The 15,184-nt window shown below is 43.3% G+C and overlaps 1 protein-coding gene across 10 annotated transcripts in view; it reads right to left on the bottom strand.

Annotated features, from left to right (window-relative positions):
• pclob (piccolo presynaptic cytomatrix protein b) overlaps positions 1-15,184 on the bottom strand; it is a 57,549-nt gene that overhangs the window by 16,691 nt on the left and 25,674 nt on the right. For 7 of the 10 annotated variants that reach the window (XM_032524471.1, XM_032524475.1, XM_032524473.1 and 4 more), the window contains 7 exons: positions 7,925-14,804; positions 5,858-7,422; positions 5,398-5,663; positions 4,208-5,036; positions 2,691-3,735; positions 689-757; positions 322-348 (listed from right to left, as the gene is read on the bottom strand). In XM_032524471.1, the coding sequence (XP_032380362.1) occupies positions 322-348; positions 689-757; positions 2,691-3,735; positions 4,208-5,036; positions 5,398-5,663; positions 5,858-7,422; positions 7,925-14,804 (10,681 nt within the window). Of the gene's footprint in view, positions 1-321; positions 349-688; positions 758-2,690; positions 3,736-4,207; positions 5,037-5,151; positions 5,229-5,397; positions 5,664-5,857; positions 7,423-7,924; positions 14,805-15,184 lie in introns of those variants that run through there. The other 3 variants (XM_032524474.1, XM_032524477.1, XR_004333247.1) reach the window with 3 other exon arrangements.

Here is a 15,184-nt window from a genome sequence, read left to right as displayed (position 1 = left end):
ATGCAAAAGTGCATGACATGAATACTACTAATGGGTCTGATATGCTTACAGAAGCACTATGATTTAAATCCAAAAAGATTTATAACTGAAGTCATTTCAGCATAAAATACATAACGTATATCTAGTGCCATTAAGATGGGGTTCAACTACTACTAGAGACCTGCTAAATGGCATGTATTGCATACCATTGAGATGTGGGTCATTCCAGAATGAGTCTGGTGTGTCAACAAAACCAGAGAAGTGGATCATTCAGGACTATGATGTGCGGCATGGAGGCATACAGTCTCTATGTAACTACATGGAACTGGGATGCTGTCTCACCTTCTATATTCCAGTTTGGGCCTCCAGCTGGGGTACAAAGTTATATGTTTTTTTCAGAAACACGTTCAACACATGTTCAGTAATCTAACAAACTACAGGAATTGTGCTTTATATTGTGAGTATACTTTAGCACATGCACTGAAATCAGTAGTGAATATAAGATGCATGCTTGAAATTACAGCAATTCTGACATTACTAGCCATTACTAGCCTGTCAGACAGTTACAATTTAAAGCAGTAGCACTATAAAAAAAATAAAAAATAAAACATATTTTAGGGCAAAAAGTAATCTATCAAATAATGTAAGATTAATCTTATAGCAGTACCATGAAAGTAAGGGTTTAAACTAGTACTGTAAGATACTCTACCGTGTCTGATACTTTCATGAAAGATTCTGGCATCATCTCTGTTCAAAGCCAGCATGGACTCATTTAGTGCTGTAATCAAGGCAGATGGGACACTTTAACGAGGGGTCAGGACAAATATCACCTTCTTATCAAGAATTTAATCATATTGATCCTTCGCAAATTGTTCAGAAACTAAGTGAAAGTTGCTAAACATTTTTGTTACTGTGATGCATTGTTATATATATCTGATAATCAATTTGGATATATGTATCAAATTAAATCTTACATATATCTTTTCAAGTGGTATATTGACATCTACAGAAATGGATTTGCCTAACCTAAATGAACACTGCCAATCTCCCACTTATGAAAATGGACAAAGTACAATATTTTCTGTCAATCACTAGGGGACCTGGACATCTCACATTGCAATGAGACCTCCACAGCAACAACCAACAAGCAGAAAACATTCAGTTTATTAAAATGGAAATGGAAAACATAAATTGCACAACATGCAAGGATGCAAAATCAGATACAGATAGAAAATTAAAGACATATAGAAACAAAGACACACAGTTACATGCAAGACAAATGAGACACACTAATATGGTGCTAAATGTAATTTGTACCACATAGCTGCATGGTGGTTCTTAATTACTCTTAAATGGTCACTGACTTGCAAGTAGTTGCCACAGAAGATGCCTCAACTGCACTTGCAGATCACTTGAGTATATCTAGACACAATGATGCAGCAGTATTCCTTTTAAACCTACTGCTGCTAGTTGTTTTCAAAAAAGCTGAAAGGGTGTCTAAGATGAGTAGATGTACGTTTCTGAGGCGATGACCTACTTTTCACAAATACACTATTTCGCTCTGCAGTTTGGTGGGGGAGAGCTGGGAAAAAGACTCCCTGGATGCTCCTTGTCATACCTTTATGTAAAAGTTCTTTACTACAGTTTTCTGCAGCAGCTTCCACATGGTCTAAACAGCATCTCAGACACTCCAAATTCCATTAACCAATGTATATATATATATATATATATATATATATATATATATATATACATATATGTCTTATACAGTATATATATGTATATATACTGTATAAGACATGTATGTACATGTATTTGTTATTTACGTTGGATTGCGATTTACGTTTATGAGGCACTTGATATTTGAGAAAATGTTTAAACATTACATTGTTCTGTTTTAACAGTGTTTGTTATTTAGGAATGACTGACCGATTAGACATTTTAGCAGTTTCACCTAATCTTGTATGTAACTTGTACTAAAATATATTGTGGTAAATCACATCTAAAGATTAAAAAATACTCTTGTCCTATCGGTAAGTTTCTGAATAACCACTCATGTTATCCCTTATGTGCCACAAAACACATCATTCGTAAAATAAATATTTATACAGGAGTAAATCCTCAATAACTATTTATTTATATCTACCATGCATTTACTGAGTGATATTTAGTTCAGGGTGACTGTCAAGTATGTATTGGTTGGTGCAAACAATAATAAATAAATGTTGGACTCTTACTAACAATAAGGCAGCTATATTGTGGACAACATGTGTAAATAAATTCAAGCCCATAGATGTTGTGCACACCAGCTGTGTTACCACTGAAATAGAAGTAAGGATAATTTCACTGTGAAGAGGTAAAGCCATTGTAAAAAAAAAGCCAAAGCATGCTAATGAAATCACAGAAAAAAACATGGATAGAACTGATTAGTGACATACGTATACTTAAGCCAAGAGTGAGTATGTATGAGTGAGAAAGACATGCAAAAGAAAGGAAACTGCATGCATTAATTGTGTATACACAATTAACTTTGACAGAGGGACTACTGTTACTATATATAGTAACACACAACAAACAACAATTGTCTGGAGCAATAATGATTAAGAAATGATCAGATAATCCACAAACTCTGTAAGATCAGTCAGCATTAGCATGCATGAAAAGCAAGTCCACACAGTCAAGTTGATGCAACCGTCTCAGGCTCCATTTACCTTCGCTGTCAGACATGGCGCCTTGCAAGTCATCCATGATGAATGCGATTTCTCGATCATAGCCTCGCGTCCGAGATTCCTCCCTCATATGTTGCTGTGCCTCTGGCAGTGAATGGCTGGACCCAAATTGGTCCCTGGAGTCAGCAGAGATGGGAGGGAGAGGTCCAGCTGAGGCTCTAGCCATACCCATGGGCTGGCCCACTGGGCTCAGAGGGCTCTCCTCCTCAGAGTTCTGAGCCACAATGGGGATACGGCCCCTACTTTGGCTGATAGGTAAACTGGTGGGCTTTGCTCTGGCCACGCCAGGGGCAAATGCTGCATCCAGGACCTCTCCTTCTGTTTTAAGTCCAAGCGAGGAGCTGGATAGGTCCCGTTTGATAGATAGATCCAAGCCATAGACAGAAGATGGGCGGGAGGAGGGGCGTGATGAGGGTCTGGAACGGGTGCCACTTGGGTAGGTGCCATCCTCAATGGCCCTGATAGTGGATCCAATTCCAAGGGACTGGCCAAGATTAAGAGAACCAGCTAAATTGGCCCCCATGGAGGAGCCCAAATATTTTTGTTGCTCAGACAAGTTCTTTCTTAGCCCAAATGTAATCTCATCCTGAAGCAACCTAGCTGTAGCAGCCAGATTGGTCACAGAAGAGGCCCCAGATCCCATGTAGCTGCCAAAGTTAGGCTCCAGATCCCTACTCTCTTGAATTGGAGAACATTTTGTAATGGCTTTAGGGTCTATTAGGGCCTTTTTGTTCTTCATCTGTTTCTGGTAAAGCACAGCCGCTGGGAGCTGCTTTGCAGCCTGTTTTTCAAGGGTGAGCCTGCCAATGCTATATTTCTCTCCTTTAGGGAAGTGGCGAAAACTGCCATCACTGGGGAGATACTGGGGCAGGCCTAGACCTGTTAAGTGTTCTAGTCCTTCAGTTCCTCGCCTGAACTCCTGCTTGATCTGCTGCTTTAGTAGCTTCAGCTCATAAGGCTCCTCCATAGTGTCATCTTCTCCTTTACCATAACCCTGAAGTCGAGATGAGCCTAAAAAATCTGCCACCTAAAGGGAAAAAATAAAATATCACACATTGAGTGTTTTCTCAATGGTAAAATGAATTAAACTTACGTAACAAATGTATTTTATGTGTGTTAGATATTCGTTGAGAATAAGTGATCAATGACACAAACACAGATATGGCCAGACTGATCCATTGTGTCTACATTTGTTGGTAATTGTTAGTTATATATACATACATACACTGTATATATATATATACTGTATATATACTGGAAGAGATAGATACTTTTCATAGAAATTAAGCTTTGTATTGCTGCCATCTGTTTTGTGGCATTCTGAACAGGCTATAATACCTGCATCATTGAATGAAAGAGCAGTGTAGCAATGCTCTCAAATTTTTTTAATTTTGTATGTTCAGTGACAGCACCCTTGAGGCATACTATGTGAATATAGCTATATACATGAGGTTATGAGGGAGGTAAAAATGAGGATAATTTAACAGTACAGTATTTACCTCTGCTGTGCGCCTGACTTCCGCAGCCCTGAGTAATCTGTCTGCCTTGGACAAATCTTTATCAGGCATGTTGAATCCAGAACCCAAGCCGGTGTTGCCCAGTCCCGTTGAGGCCTTGGTGAGCTCCCCTATGTCCTCTATCAGCACGTAGTTCCTAGAATTGTGGTGGTCAATATCAGCATAGAAGGAATCAGCAGAAATGCTAGACATGGGGCTAGAGGCCATGCTCCTCTCCCCTAGCCCTAGCCTCAAGTCCAAGCTGCCATACTTGCCCCCCAGGTGAGCAACCCCATAACCACTTTCTGTGGAGGTTGGCACAATGAGCAGAGGCTGGTTATGTATCACTTCATAGTTGGTGGTAATTTTAGGCTCTAAATCAGACAGGGTAGATTGTCGCTGCTTTCCCTGTTGCAAAAGCAAAGCATGTTGGTAGCTGCTAGACTGAGCCTGGGCATGGGAGAGGGACAGGGTTGCATAAGGAGACACCTGTTGATGGTAAAGAGATTGCTGCTGATACAGGTTCTGTTGGGTGTAATGGCTGGTGGTCTGGGTCTGGGGAACATACTGGGCATAGTGAGAGTAGGGACTAGTTAGTGTGTTGTACTGGGAATCAGCTTCTGTTTGAGGGGGAATGAATTGGTCAAACTCAGACTGGGGAGCTGTCCGTGGTCTCTCCAGGCCATCGGCCCTGGCCTCTCTGATGTTGCTAACCTCACTGTCTGACATGTAATCTCTTTCCTCTGCCACCCCCTGGAGATAGGCTCTCTCTCTCTTCTCTCTCTCCTTCAGCAAGGCCTCCTTTCGCCGATTGATACCCATCTCCAGGTACCTACAGTAATAAGAAAAATAGGTACATGTTGTTTTAAAATTTTAGCACTAACAATTATATTAACATTTACCAAACCAAAGAGGCAAAAAAATGTTCCGGTTTCACACATTAGTACCTTTTGTATTAGTGTGACATGTGTGAGTGTGAAGAGGTCTCACTGAGTGATGTCAAGGCAGCCTTTTAGCCCATAAGCTATTAAGGTAAGAGGGGAATCATCCAGATTAATTAGGAATAATGATTGCATGAGAGGGTCAAACGCAATACTATTAGTTGTAAACAATTTATGACATGCAGTAGTGTCACAGGGTCTAAAAAAAGTAGAAGCCGAAGTTGTGTTGGTGTTAAATCTGTGGTATCTCACCGTAGCTTGGCATCAATCTCCTTTTCCTCTTCATCTAGCTCTGCTTGTTTCTTGCGAAGTTTAGAAGACTCTCTCTCCACCAGATCAAGCTCCTTGTCGATGTCTTGCAGGATCTTTGCCCGGGCCATTGTTGTACTGCGAGCAAGACGACGACGAGCAGAGTTGGTGATGTAGCCTGACCGTCCTGACAGAGAGTCATCCTCAGGAGGCGGGTCTGGTAGTGTCCGCTTTACCTTCTTACCTGTACCAGAGGGAGAGCCTCGGCTCTAGAACATAAAAAAGATAAATCTGTCAATTATTGAATGATTTAAAAAAAACATTTTAATTGCAATGCACTGCATACTTTACAATCATTTTTGTATTTAAAGCATTTTCATCATTCTGAAACAATCCTAAGCACAGTCATCAATAGTAATAAAACAGTTCTTATTTATTTTATTTATTTTCTGCTAGGACTTACAGAATAGCTGTCTGCATAGTATCCACCCATCCTGTCATCTGTGGCCGGACTAAGGGATTTAGGATCAGACAGAGACTTCTGACCAGCCTTTAATGTTTGAGGGCCAGAGGAAAATCTGGTTGGGTCAGCAGTCAGCATTCTCTGCCCTCCAAGTGACTTTTCTGGAGACATGGGGGAGACTGAGGTGTAGAAGACTTTAGACTTAGAGGGGGCATCTGCTGTTAGGTGTGTGCTGTAGCCAACTTCAATGGGTGTGTGCCTTCTGTCTGAGTCAGTCTGACAGCTCAGACTGCCACCTCTTTGAGAGTTCTCTGGAGCTGAGATATGCTTGATGATTTCCACCTTGGTGTCCATCTGGACATTGGGTCGTTTGATAGATCCAGAGTGGTCAGTCTGGACAGATATCTCAGCCACTGTCTGGATAGCAATGCTAGAGACTTTGGAGCCATGTTTCCCATCACTGCTATGTTTTCGAGAACGCCTTCGTGCTTTTGTGGGAGCATCCCATTCATCTTTGTCCTCATCATCAGTTTGAGCTGAGCTATCAACATTTCTCTTATTCTTCTTTCTCCTTCCTACATGCTGCTTCTCTGCTGAGTCTTCATCATCTGTCTGCACTCCACTATCAATTATTTTTTTCCCTGTGTCCTGATCAGCTTGAAGCCTCTTTACTAGATTAAGCTGGTCCTGACTTTTCTCTAATTGTGTCCCAATAGTTGAAGTTGTAGACTCATCTTTGACAGGCCAGTACTGGCCACTGTCCCCTACCCCTGCATATTTAGCATCTAGGAGGTTTCCTGTGGTAGCACTACTACCATAGTGCTCATCAAGCTGGCGCTGGAGTTGCAGTTGGAGTTGTTGGATTTGCTGCAATTGCTCTTTCTGCTGGGCATATGTCTCTTGCTGGGCCACCATGTGGGCATGGTGTTCTTCCTCTTGTTGCATGAGAAGCTGCTGTTTCAGAGCTTGAAGCTCTTCAAGCTCCCTTTGGACCATGAGTTGCTCCTGTTCACGGTAACGCTGGATCTCCTGCCTCTCCCACTCAAGCTCCTCAGCGAGACAAAGCTGCTTAAGCTTTTCTAGCTCTAGAAACTCCCTCTCCATCTGATATTGGGCCATCTTGGTATTGTCTAAGCCAGGAAATATTGGGGAAGAGGCTAAGGCATCCAGAGAGGCAGCGATTGCCTCCAGGGTGGTGTCTGAGTACATGTCCGGGTAGCCTGTTATGATGTCAGCCAAAGCTGTGGGTAGAAGCTCTTTTGGTAGCCCTGTGTCAAAAGGAATTGTCTGTCCAGGGTCTGTACTGGGAATGAAGCCGTACGGATGCGGCAATGACTGGTTCTGGACTGTTGATGTAGGTGTTAAGGTAGTGCTGAAGATAGAGCCTGGTTGAGTTGTAATTGCATATGTGGATGGAACTGGAGCAGCAACAGAGGTGTAAACTATTCCATCTGAGGTTAGAACACCCTTTACCCCAAACCCAGCTGTTGGAACCTGGGAATATGGAGCAGTAGTCATCCCAGGGTAGACTCCAGTAGCTTTGCTAGTGTAGTCTAGAGCTTTACCTGCCATAATAAGTCCAAAGATATGTATTTTACTTGATCAAATATATTATTTCAGAATCAAACTTTTACTGTATATGGCCTGAAGGTCATGCAATTTGGTTTTAAAAATACAAATTTCACATGCATCTGGATTTCTGCATTCATTTTGGCTAGCAGGATGCAAAACCAAAATATTGAGGAAGCACACGCAGGCACACACATGCATCTGTATGAAGACAAAAGAAAAACAAGATAAACAAGCAGGCATTCATATTTAATGAAACCATGCACATTACATTCAAATAAATTAAACAATTGCAAGCATGAATTAATAAAATGTAAGGGAACACAACCAAATATGCCTTCATTATGCAAAATATTGAACTGTAACAATGTAAGTTAAAGAGACTTTGTAAATAAAAGTTTCAAGTCTTGAGAAAACAATCAAATGCAAGCCTATAAAGCAAGCACAGAGCATGGTAATAAAAAACATGCACAAATGCAGAAATTCTCCCATACTCACCAGCAGAAAGTTTAGCAGCTGTGAGGTCTATAGCGCCATCTGCAGATCCAGTAAGATAGTCATAGTCATTCCTCGGATCATAGGAGAACAGTCCTGCCTCAGTCAGGTTGGTTTCAGACATTGAGGCTTTTATGCCATTCATGCCTTTGATACCATACAGTCCAGAATTATCATATTGGTAGTGGTCATCTCTATAGCCAAAACGGTTGTCAGGCTGGGCTGTAACCGGGGACTGTGTTCTGCAGCTTCCTGTAAATGGTAGCTTGTAAATGACATCACAGCACACACTCCTCCTACCAGCTGTAAGGTCGACTGGAGTCCCATCATCCTCTACAACAGTGGTCACCACTCCTGGGCTTGTGTCAGACAAAGCTACCATAGCTCTCACTGGTCTGTAGTTGGACAGATCCATGGCCCCTGTGGCCTCTAGAGAAAGGACAGGACCTCCATTGCTGATAGCTGCTGGGGAAATCATTGGCTGTTGGCCTTCTGAGGAGACCAGAGCTCCGAAGGAAAGATTAATGGGTATGTCTTGAGCTGCAGATGCTACAGCACTGACTACGGGCTGGGAATTCACAGGTCTGTATACAATCTGAGCTAGTGGTTCGAATTGTTTGTATGTTGTGAGAGGCATGGGCAATGACATACCAGAGCCCTGCAAATCTAATGGTTTCTCTGCTGGAGTGTTGTTGTATGAGGCAATGGTGGCTGTGCATGTGACAATTGTGATGCTGTCAGTGACCACAGACAGTGTAGTTGTAGGGGTGATCTCTGTACTAAGATTGACTATCTCAGGCTGCACTGCTGTGATTTGACGTCCAGTAAAGTCACTTGAAAAAGACTGTCGACATGACTCAGGTGGTGTCAGGTCCATGCCTTGTTCAGTCATCTTTATGCCAATCTTCATGGTACGCAAATCAATAACATCACCAGGGTAGATTATCTTCCCATTCTGTTTCGGCAGAGGTTGGACTTTAGCTACGTCTGGTTGTATAGTGATTGCTACACTGGGATGAGGGACTTGTGGAAGTCTTTCATGAACAACAGAAACAGTGGTCCTCTGGACCTCAGTGGTGACCACCTGAGTGACCAGGCTAGGCAGGCTTTCAGGAGGCTGGCCTAAGGTGGAAATTGAAGATGAATACATGTGACTCATACTGGCGACCACTTTTTCTGGTCCTCGAATCTCTTGGCTTTCAATAGACTCTTGCTGAATTTTAGTGATAGTGACTGGAGCCACAGATACACCATGTGGAATGTCCTGAGCAGCAGGAATTGATGTTCTCCTGGTGTATGCCTCAGTGGTTATTATCTCCAGAGGGTGATCATATTCAGATGAATAAGTTAATACCTGTGGTCTTTGTTCTGTTGAATGAATAGATCCTCTCTTGTAGGGGAACTGAACAGCATAACCATCAATAGGAACATCTTTTTCAGCTGGCATGTTTACAATATGTGTCAATGGCAATGACTGCTGCATAGTTATGGATTCTCTCCTGGTAGCAGCAAAGGCTTCAGTCGTAACCACCTGCATTGGTGTTTCGTAATCTGCAGGATATGTAAAAATCTCACTTGTGGTGTATGTTGGTTGTGCTATGGACGATATAGAAGTCCTGCTACTGGTGGTTTCCCCAGTTGAAATTATTGACATCCCAGCCAACTCCTTTGGCTGCAACACTGATGATGGCATTGCAGCTTTTACATTAACATCCGTTGTCAAAATATCTGTGGTTGTATCTCGTTCAGGCTGCAATGCTATGACCTCTATTGGTGACATTGAAGGTGACATTGATGAGGATGTAATTGCTCCATAGACCTGTGGAATATAAGTAACATGAGGTACTTCTGGCTGTGCTGTCATTGGTTGGACTTCTGTGACTACAGGTGATAGTGTTACCTCACCAATTGCAGCTGCAGACGGTATTAACTTAGCTACTTCTGGTTTTGGAGTAACATCAACAACTACAGGTAGGGGATGAGGTACTGCAGATACTGGTGCTTCTCCTGATATTCTAACAGCAATGTCAGTTGAAATAATCTCTGTAGGTAATTCAAATTTTGTGGGGAGGGTCAAACCTTCAGCTACAAGAAGTGGTTGTTGCAAAGATGGCTGCCCTGTCACCAAATGCAGAACTTCTAAAGGCTGAACAATTTGTGGTACAGATGGGATTTCAGCAATAGTAGGAGGACTATTCAAAATTGTAGGCAATTCTTGCTCTATAGTGTGAGTCACTGCTTCAACTGCTGTAAGTTGCTGTTGAGCTGGAATTTGCTGACTCACTCCTGGTATTGGTGATCTTACCATTGCTGGCTCGGTGACTATGACATGAGTAGGCATATCCTGTTCTTTGTGTAGCATTTCGTCGGTTGAAACTTGTGGATAAAGAACAGTTGACAGGACTGCAACTGGTCTATCTTGGGGAACTAGTGTAACTACAGGTACCTCATGCTGCAGTGGTACAGTAATATCTGTCAGTTGCTGTGGCTGCACAGGTGCACTTGGTTGTGGGGCCTGTGGAACTAGTGCTTCATCTGGAACATCTGGCAGAATATTTATGACCTCTGTGGCTATGTTTGGTTGTTGAGCAACAAGTGGTATGGACTGGGCTCTTGCAGTGGCTTGGACAGTTAAGGGTTGAATTATAACCTTTGGCTCTGGGGGCATTGTGATGACCTCATACATTGTTTTAGGTGGTGGCAGTTGCTGAATGAATTCTTGATGTTGCACATATGCTTTTTTAATTGGAAAAGGTACACTATGTGCCTGAATAGATGTGTCCTGACCAGATGACACTACTGTGACATCAGTTACAGATGTCGGTGGCACAAAGTCTCTCTTGGCTTGCACTTTATTAGCCACTTCTTCAGAGGGTATCACTTGCTGTACTGCCACTGTTGGAGCTATGATTATTGGAGGTGGATACCTTACAGTTGGGACAGACACTCGCCTAACTGTAGCCTGTGCCGAGAATGCCTCAGTGGGTGTTTTCTGCTCTGAAGGTGTGGTCCGTACCCCTGACACTTTTGTAGATGGGATGGAGCCTTGTCTTACAGGTGCCTGGACTGTTATGCCCTCTGTAGGTGAGCCAGGCTCAGATGGCAGGGTTATCACAACATACGTTTGCAAACATTTTGCATGTCTAGGAGACAAAGGTGACTTAGGAGATGTTGCACCCAACTTAGATTCCACAGGTCGTGTTAGGCTTAGTGACAGAGCATTTGGAGGTTCTTTGGTCCTGGGAAGTGTTGCAGCTTTGGGGGCCACAGGAGGGGGAGGTGGCTTAACACTCTCTCCTGGCTTGTGGCTGAAAACCAGTCCAGCTGGAATTGATATAGGCTTAGGTGGAATGGGTGGAGGAGGCTTGGCGGTATGACTAGGGCTAGTTGTTGTATCAGAAACTTGTGCTACTGTTGCTGTTGCAATTGTCACTGCAGTGGAAACCAACTGCTTTGGATAAACAGCTGGCTTGGATAAAGTTATTGGAGGTGGTGGAGGTGTATCTGCTACAGGTATTTCTACTGTGTTCATAACTTTTGTCCCTGCCATAGGTTTAGGCGGAAGTGGTGGAGCAGAAGCTACTGACACTGCTGACACCTTGGTGGATGGTGAAGCTGTATCTGTGCTGGGTATCTCTGAAGGTGTTTGACTACTTTGTGGCAGAGAAACAGTGGCAGCTATTGACCTTGTGCTAGATATATCGTGTTGGGTTTGGCCAAGCAGAGGTATATTTTCTACACTTGGCACCATGATGACAACATGCCCTTGTCTGGTTGGGCTCACTACTTGAGGTACAGCCACACTATCTGGTCGTATGTCCTCCATTCTTGGCTGTTTATCCACACCTACGGAGGGAATTGGATGGTCAGCCACTGTGGTTCCCCTGTCTGTGGTGTGGGATATAGAAGGGGTGACATGCTGGAGAGTCCTTACAAGTGGCAGCTTTGTATTAGGCTCAGGTAATGTCACTGAAGTGGACCGTGGGGGAGGAGGGGGTGGTACCTTCTTTTTGATAATAGTAGTTGATGCTGGAGCTGGTGCAGACACCTGGGCTGTTTGAACTGGAGCTGGCATTACTACTGGGCTCATTAATGGGATGGCTGCTTGTAAAGGGACTGCATGAACCACTTCGGTTCGGGCTTGAGCTGGGGTAGTTATGAGTGCTAAAACTGGTAGCGGGGTTTGTGCAGAGATTGGAGATGTAGTTGAAACCAAGTCAGGCATCTGGACTATGACTGGCCCAGGGCATGAGGCCAGAGTGACAGAAGCAGAAACAACATTGGTTGAAGCTGGTGTGGAGACTGCAACAGGTGAAGCTGTAACTATGGTTGTAGGTTGAGCGGAGACAACAACCGGTGCTGGACTCTGTGTTGAGACCTGCATAACAGCGGAAGTCTCCACAGGCACTGGAGATGGAGATGAAACCAAGTCTGGCATTTGGACCACAACAGGTTCAGGAGTTACCTTTTTCAATAGGGCTGGATTTGGGGCTTCAGCTGTAGAAGCCTTAACTTGATCTATTGCAGTTTCTTGAGCTGTGGATGGATCAGACACCACATCTGGTATTGTAACTATAACTGTGGTTGGAGTGGGATGAGAGACTAAGCCCCCAATAGGTACTGATGCAGTTGTGGCGGGCGATGGTGGAGAGATCTCTGGAAGTGACTGGGTTACAAATGAAGTTGGAGGTGTTGGTGTAGACAGTGGAGTTGAATCTGATGAAAGAGGTGTTTGAGCCTGGAATGAGGATGAAGATGTAGCATTTGAAGCCAAACTGGTATCTGGCGTGGCTGGTGAAGTTGGAGGTGACATTGTTGATACAGGGGAGGGTGTAGCTGTTAGTTCTGGGGCTGATATTGGAGTTGGAATAGGTTTTGGCTCTGGAATTTCACACACCACACAGACAGGCTCTATCTCAGCGGTTTCAGACAAAGGTGGGCTTATGGATGGGTCTTCCTTACTCTCAGAGTCATCACTGGGGGTAATGTCCGAAGACATACCGACAGCATACTCATCTGCAAGACTGTCATCCTCTTCCTCCCCAGATGAACACTGTGTGATCTTGAGGTCTGGTATGGGGAACAATGACTTTTTGAGTGCAGGATCTTGAGGAACCATAGGCCTAACAAAACCTATAGATCCAGTAGGAGTACTGGGAACAACAGTCACCTCAGACCGCTTAGGGGGTTCGGTGGGCCGTGGTGGAGCTGGCCTTTTCTTTTTCTTCACTGCCACTTCACTTGAAGTTTCAGTGGCTGCATGAGGTATATCAATTTGTTCTATGAGGGATGTCTCTTCCATGGGCATGGTCACAACACAGGTCTCATCAAAGGGAGGCCCTGTGACTGAAGCCCCTGATGAGGAAGATTCCATGGCTGTCTGGGCCTGTTGAAACTCTTGCTCTATCATCATCAATTCTCTCTTTTTCTGTATCATCTCCTCATAAACTTCCTCTGGAGACCGCAGTTTTTTGAGACACTCAGAGCTAGTGTCCTGTTTAAATTTCTCCTCTTGCGATTCATCAAGCTTAATTTCAGGCTCCTGAACTAAGGATTCATATAGATAGTCCTCTATTGCCATTCCTCCATAGAGTGGCTCAATATCAGGAGGACTCTCCCCTGGAATAGCTTTTGTTTTTTGAATAATTTCCTCATATGCTTCTTCGGCACTCTTCAATAATTTGTTCACAGAATCCTCTTCAAATGGATCAGGAGTGTATGGGATCACTGTTAGTGAAGGCTTACGTCCTCTCTGCACAGCTTGTCTAGCTTCTGCTTCTGATTCTATACTGGCAGAGTACTCAGAGCCAGATGTTCTACTGCTTTCATCCATTACAGTGACTTGTTTCAAATTCTCCGTGGAGGAAGCATATTCATTTGGAGACAGTGGTTGGCCAGTGGCTCTTTGTTCATATTTGTCTTTCCTAGACTTCTCTCCCCCCATAGTCTTCTCTTCCTCAGAAGAGTCTTCAATGGTGGGGAGAGGTTGGGTTGGCTGCCTGTGCCTACCTTTGCGATGATGTTTGTCCCCACTGACTTTCTTGTGACTGGGGCTGCTATCACTATCCTCCTCCAGAGATGAAGCGGACGTGGGTGAAGATCCTGGGGTAAAGCTAGATACATGAACACTAGACGACCCCTTTGACAGGGATTCGGTGATGCTCTCTACTTCTTCATCAGTGCTTTGTCTTTGTCTCGTGACTGAAATAGCTTTCTTAAAATTCGTGCTGGGTACTGTTTCAGGAACATCTTGGGTAGTTGCAGTGTCAGTTTTCGTGAATACTTTTTTCCTGGCTGCGCTTTCTTCATTCTCTGTGCTACTTTTTCTTGACAGTGATTTGACTGCCACTGAAGCATTATCAACCTCTTTAATAGCTTTCTCATCTTCTAAATTATTTTCTTTGTCATCTTCTGAAAAAGACATTTCTTCCTCATCACCCATACCCATTATCTGCTTGCGGATGAATTCTTCATCTTCTATAGAGGAGTCAGCGCTTTCAGTTTTTATGTCCTCACTGCTGGATGAAACATTGCTGACCTTTAGCCTTCTCCTCTGGACTTTTGGTGAGGGTGTGACCTCACTTTCACTGCTCTCAACCATTGCTTGGAAACTTAGGCGCCTTCTCTCAGCTTTAACCTCCTCCTTTACTGGAATGGATGAATCTGTATCTACATCGTTTTTATGTGTGTCACCAACCACCTGCCCATCCTTTAATTCCTGTGATATAGGTAAAATCTGAGGTTGGTCATCATCATGCTCCTTTGCTTTGAATTCAGGCTTTGCAGATGTCACAGAGACAACAGTTTTTTCCAATTTAACCTGCCCTGTAAGTAGGGAGACCGTTCCTTCTTCCATTGCCTCTTGTTTGACTTCATCTTGCTCCTGAAAATGTAAAACAAACAAGGTACCGTAAATGAAAAAAACTGACTTTCTGGAAAATACACAACCCAATATTTTACCTGTTTTTTTCAATGTTTTTGTAGCGAGAGTATGTCTGAAAATGGTCTAATGCAATGGGAAGATGCATCATTTACTCAAGTATTTTCAACAAAAAATAAGCAATACGAAATCCTCTACTGCACTAGAAATGCAAACAAGCTAAAGAGAATGTAGGCTGCTCTTGAGTTAATCAGTGTAATTGAAACCCCAGAGCCTAGTTGAAGGATCTTTCCACAGTCCTACAAAGTCCATCATTAGTGTTTTGTGTCACATTAATCAACATAATGTCATCATATGGTGAAAATATGCGAGAAATAACCAAC

Source organism: Etheostoma spectabile, chromosome 8, assembly GCF_008692095.1.
Source record: "Etheostoma spectabile isolate EspeVRDwgs_2016 chromosome 8, UIUC_Espe_1.0, whole genome shotgun sequence".
Classification (NCBI taxonomy): domain Eukaryota; kingdom Metazoa; phylum Chordata; class Actinopteri; order Perciformes; family Percidae; genus Etheostoma; species Etheostoma spectabile.
This window is presented reverse-complemented; position numbering and strand designations above follow the sequence as displayed.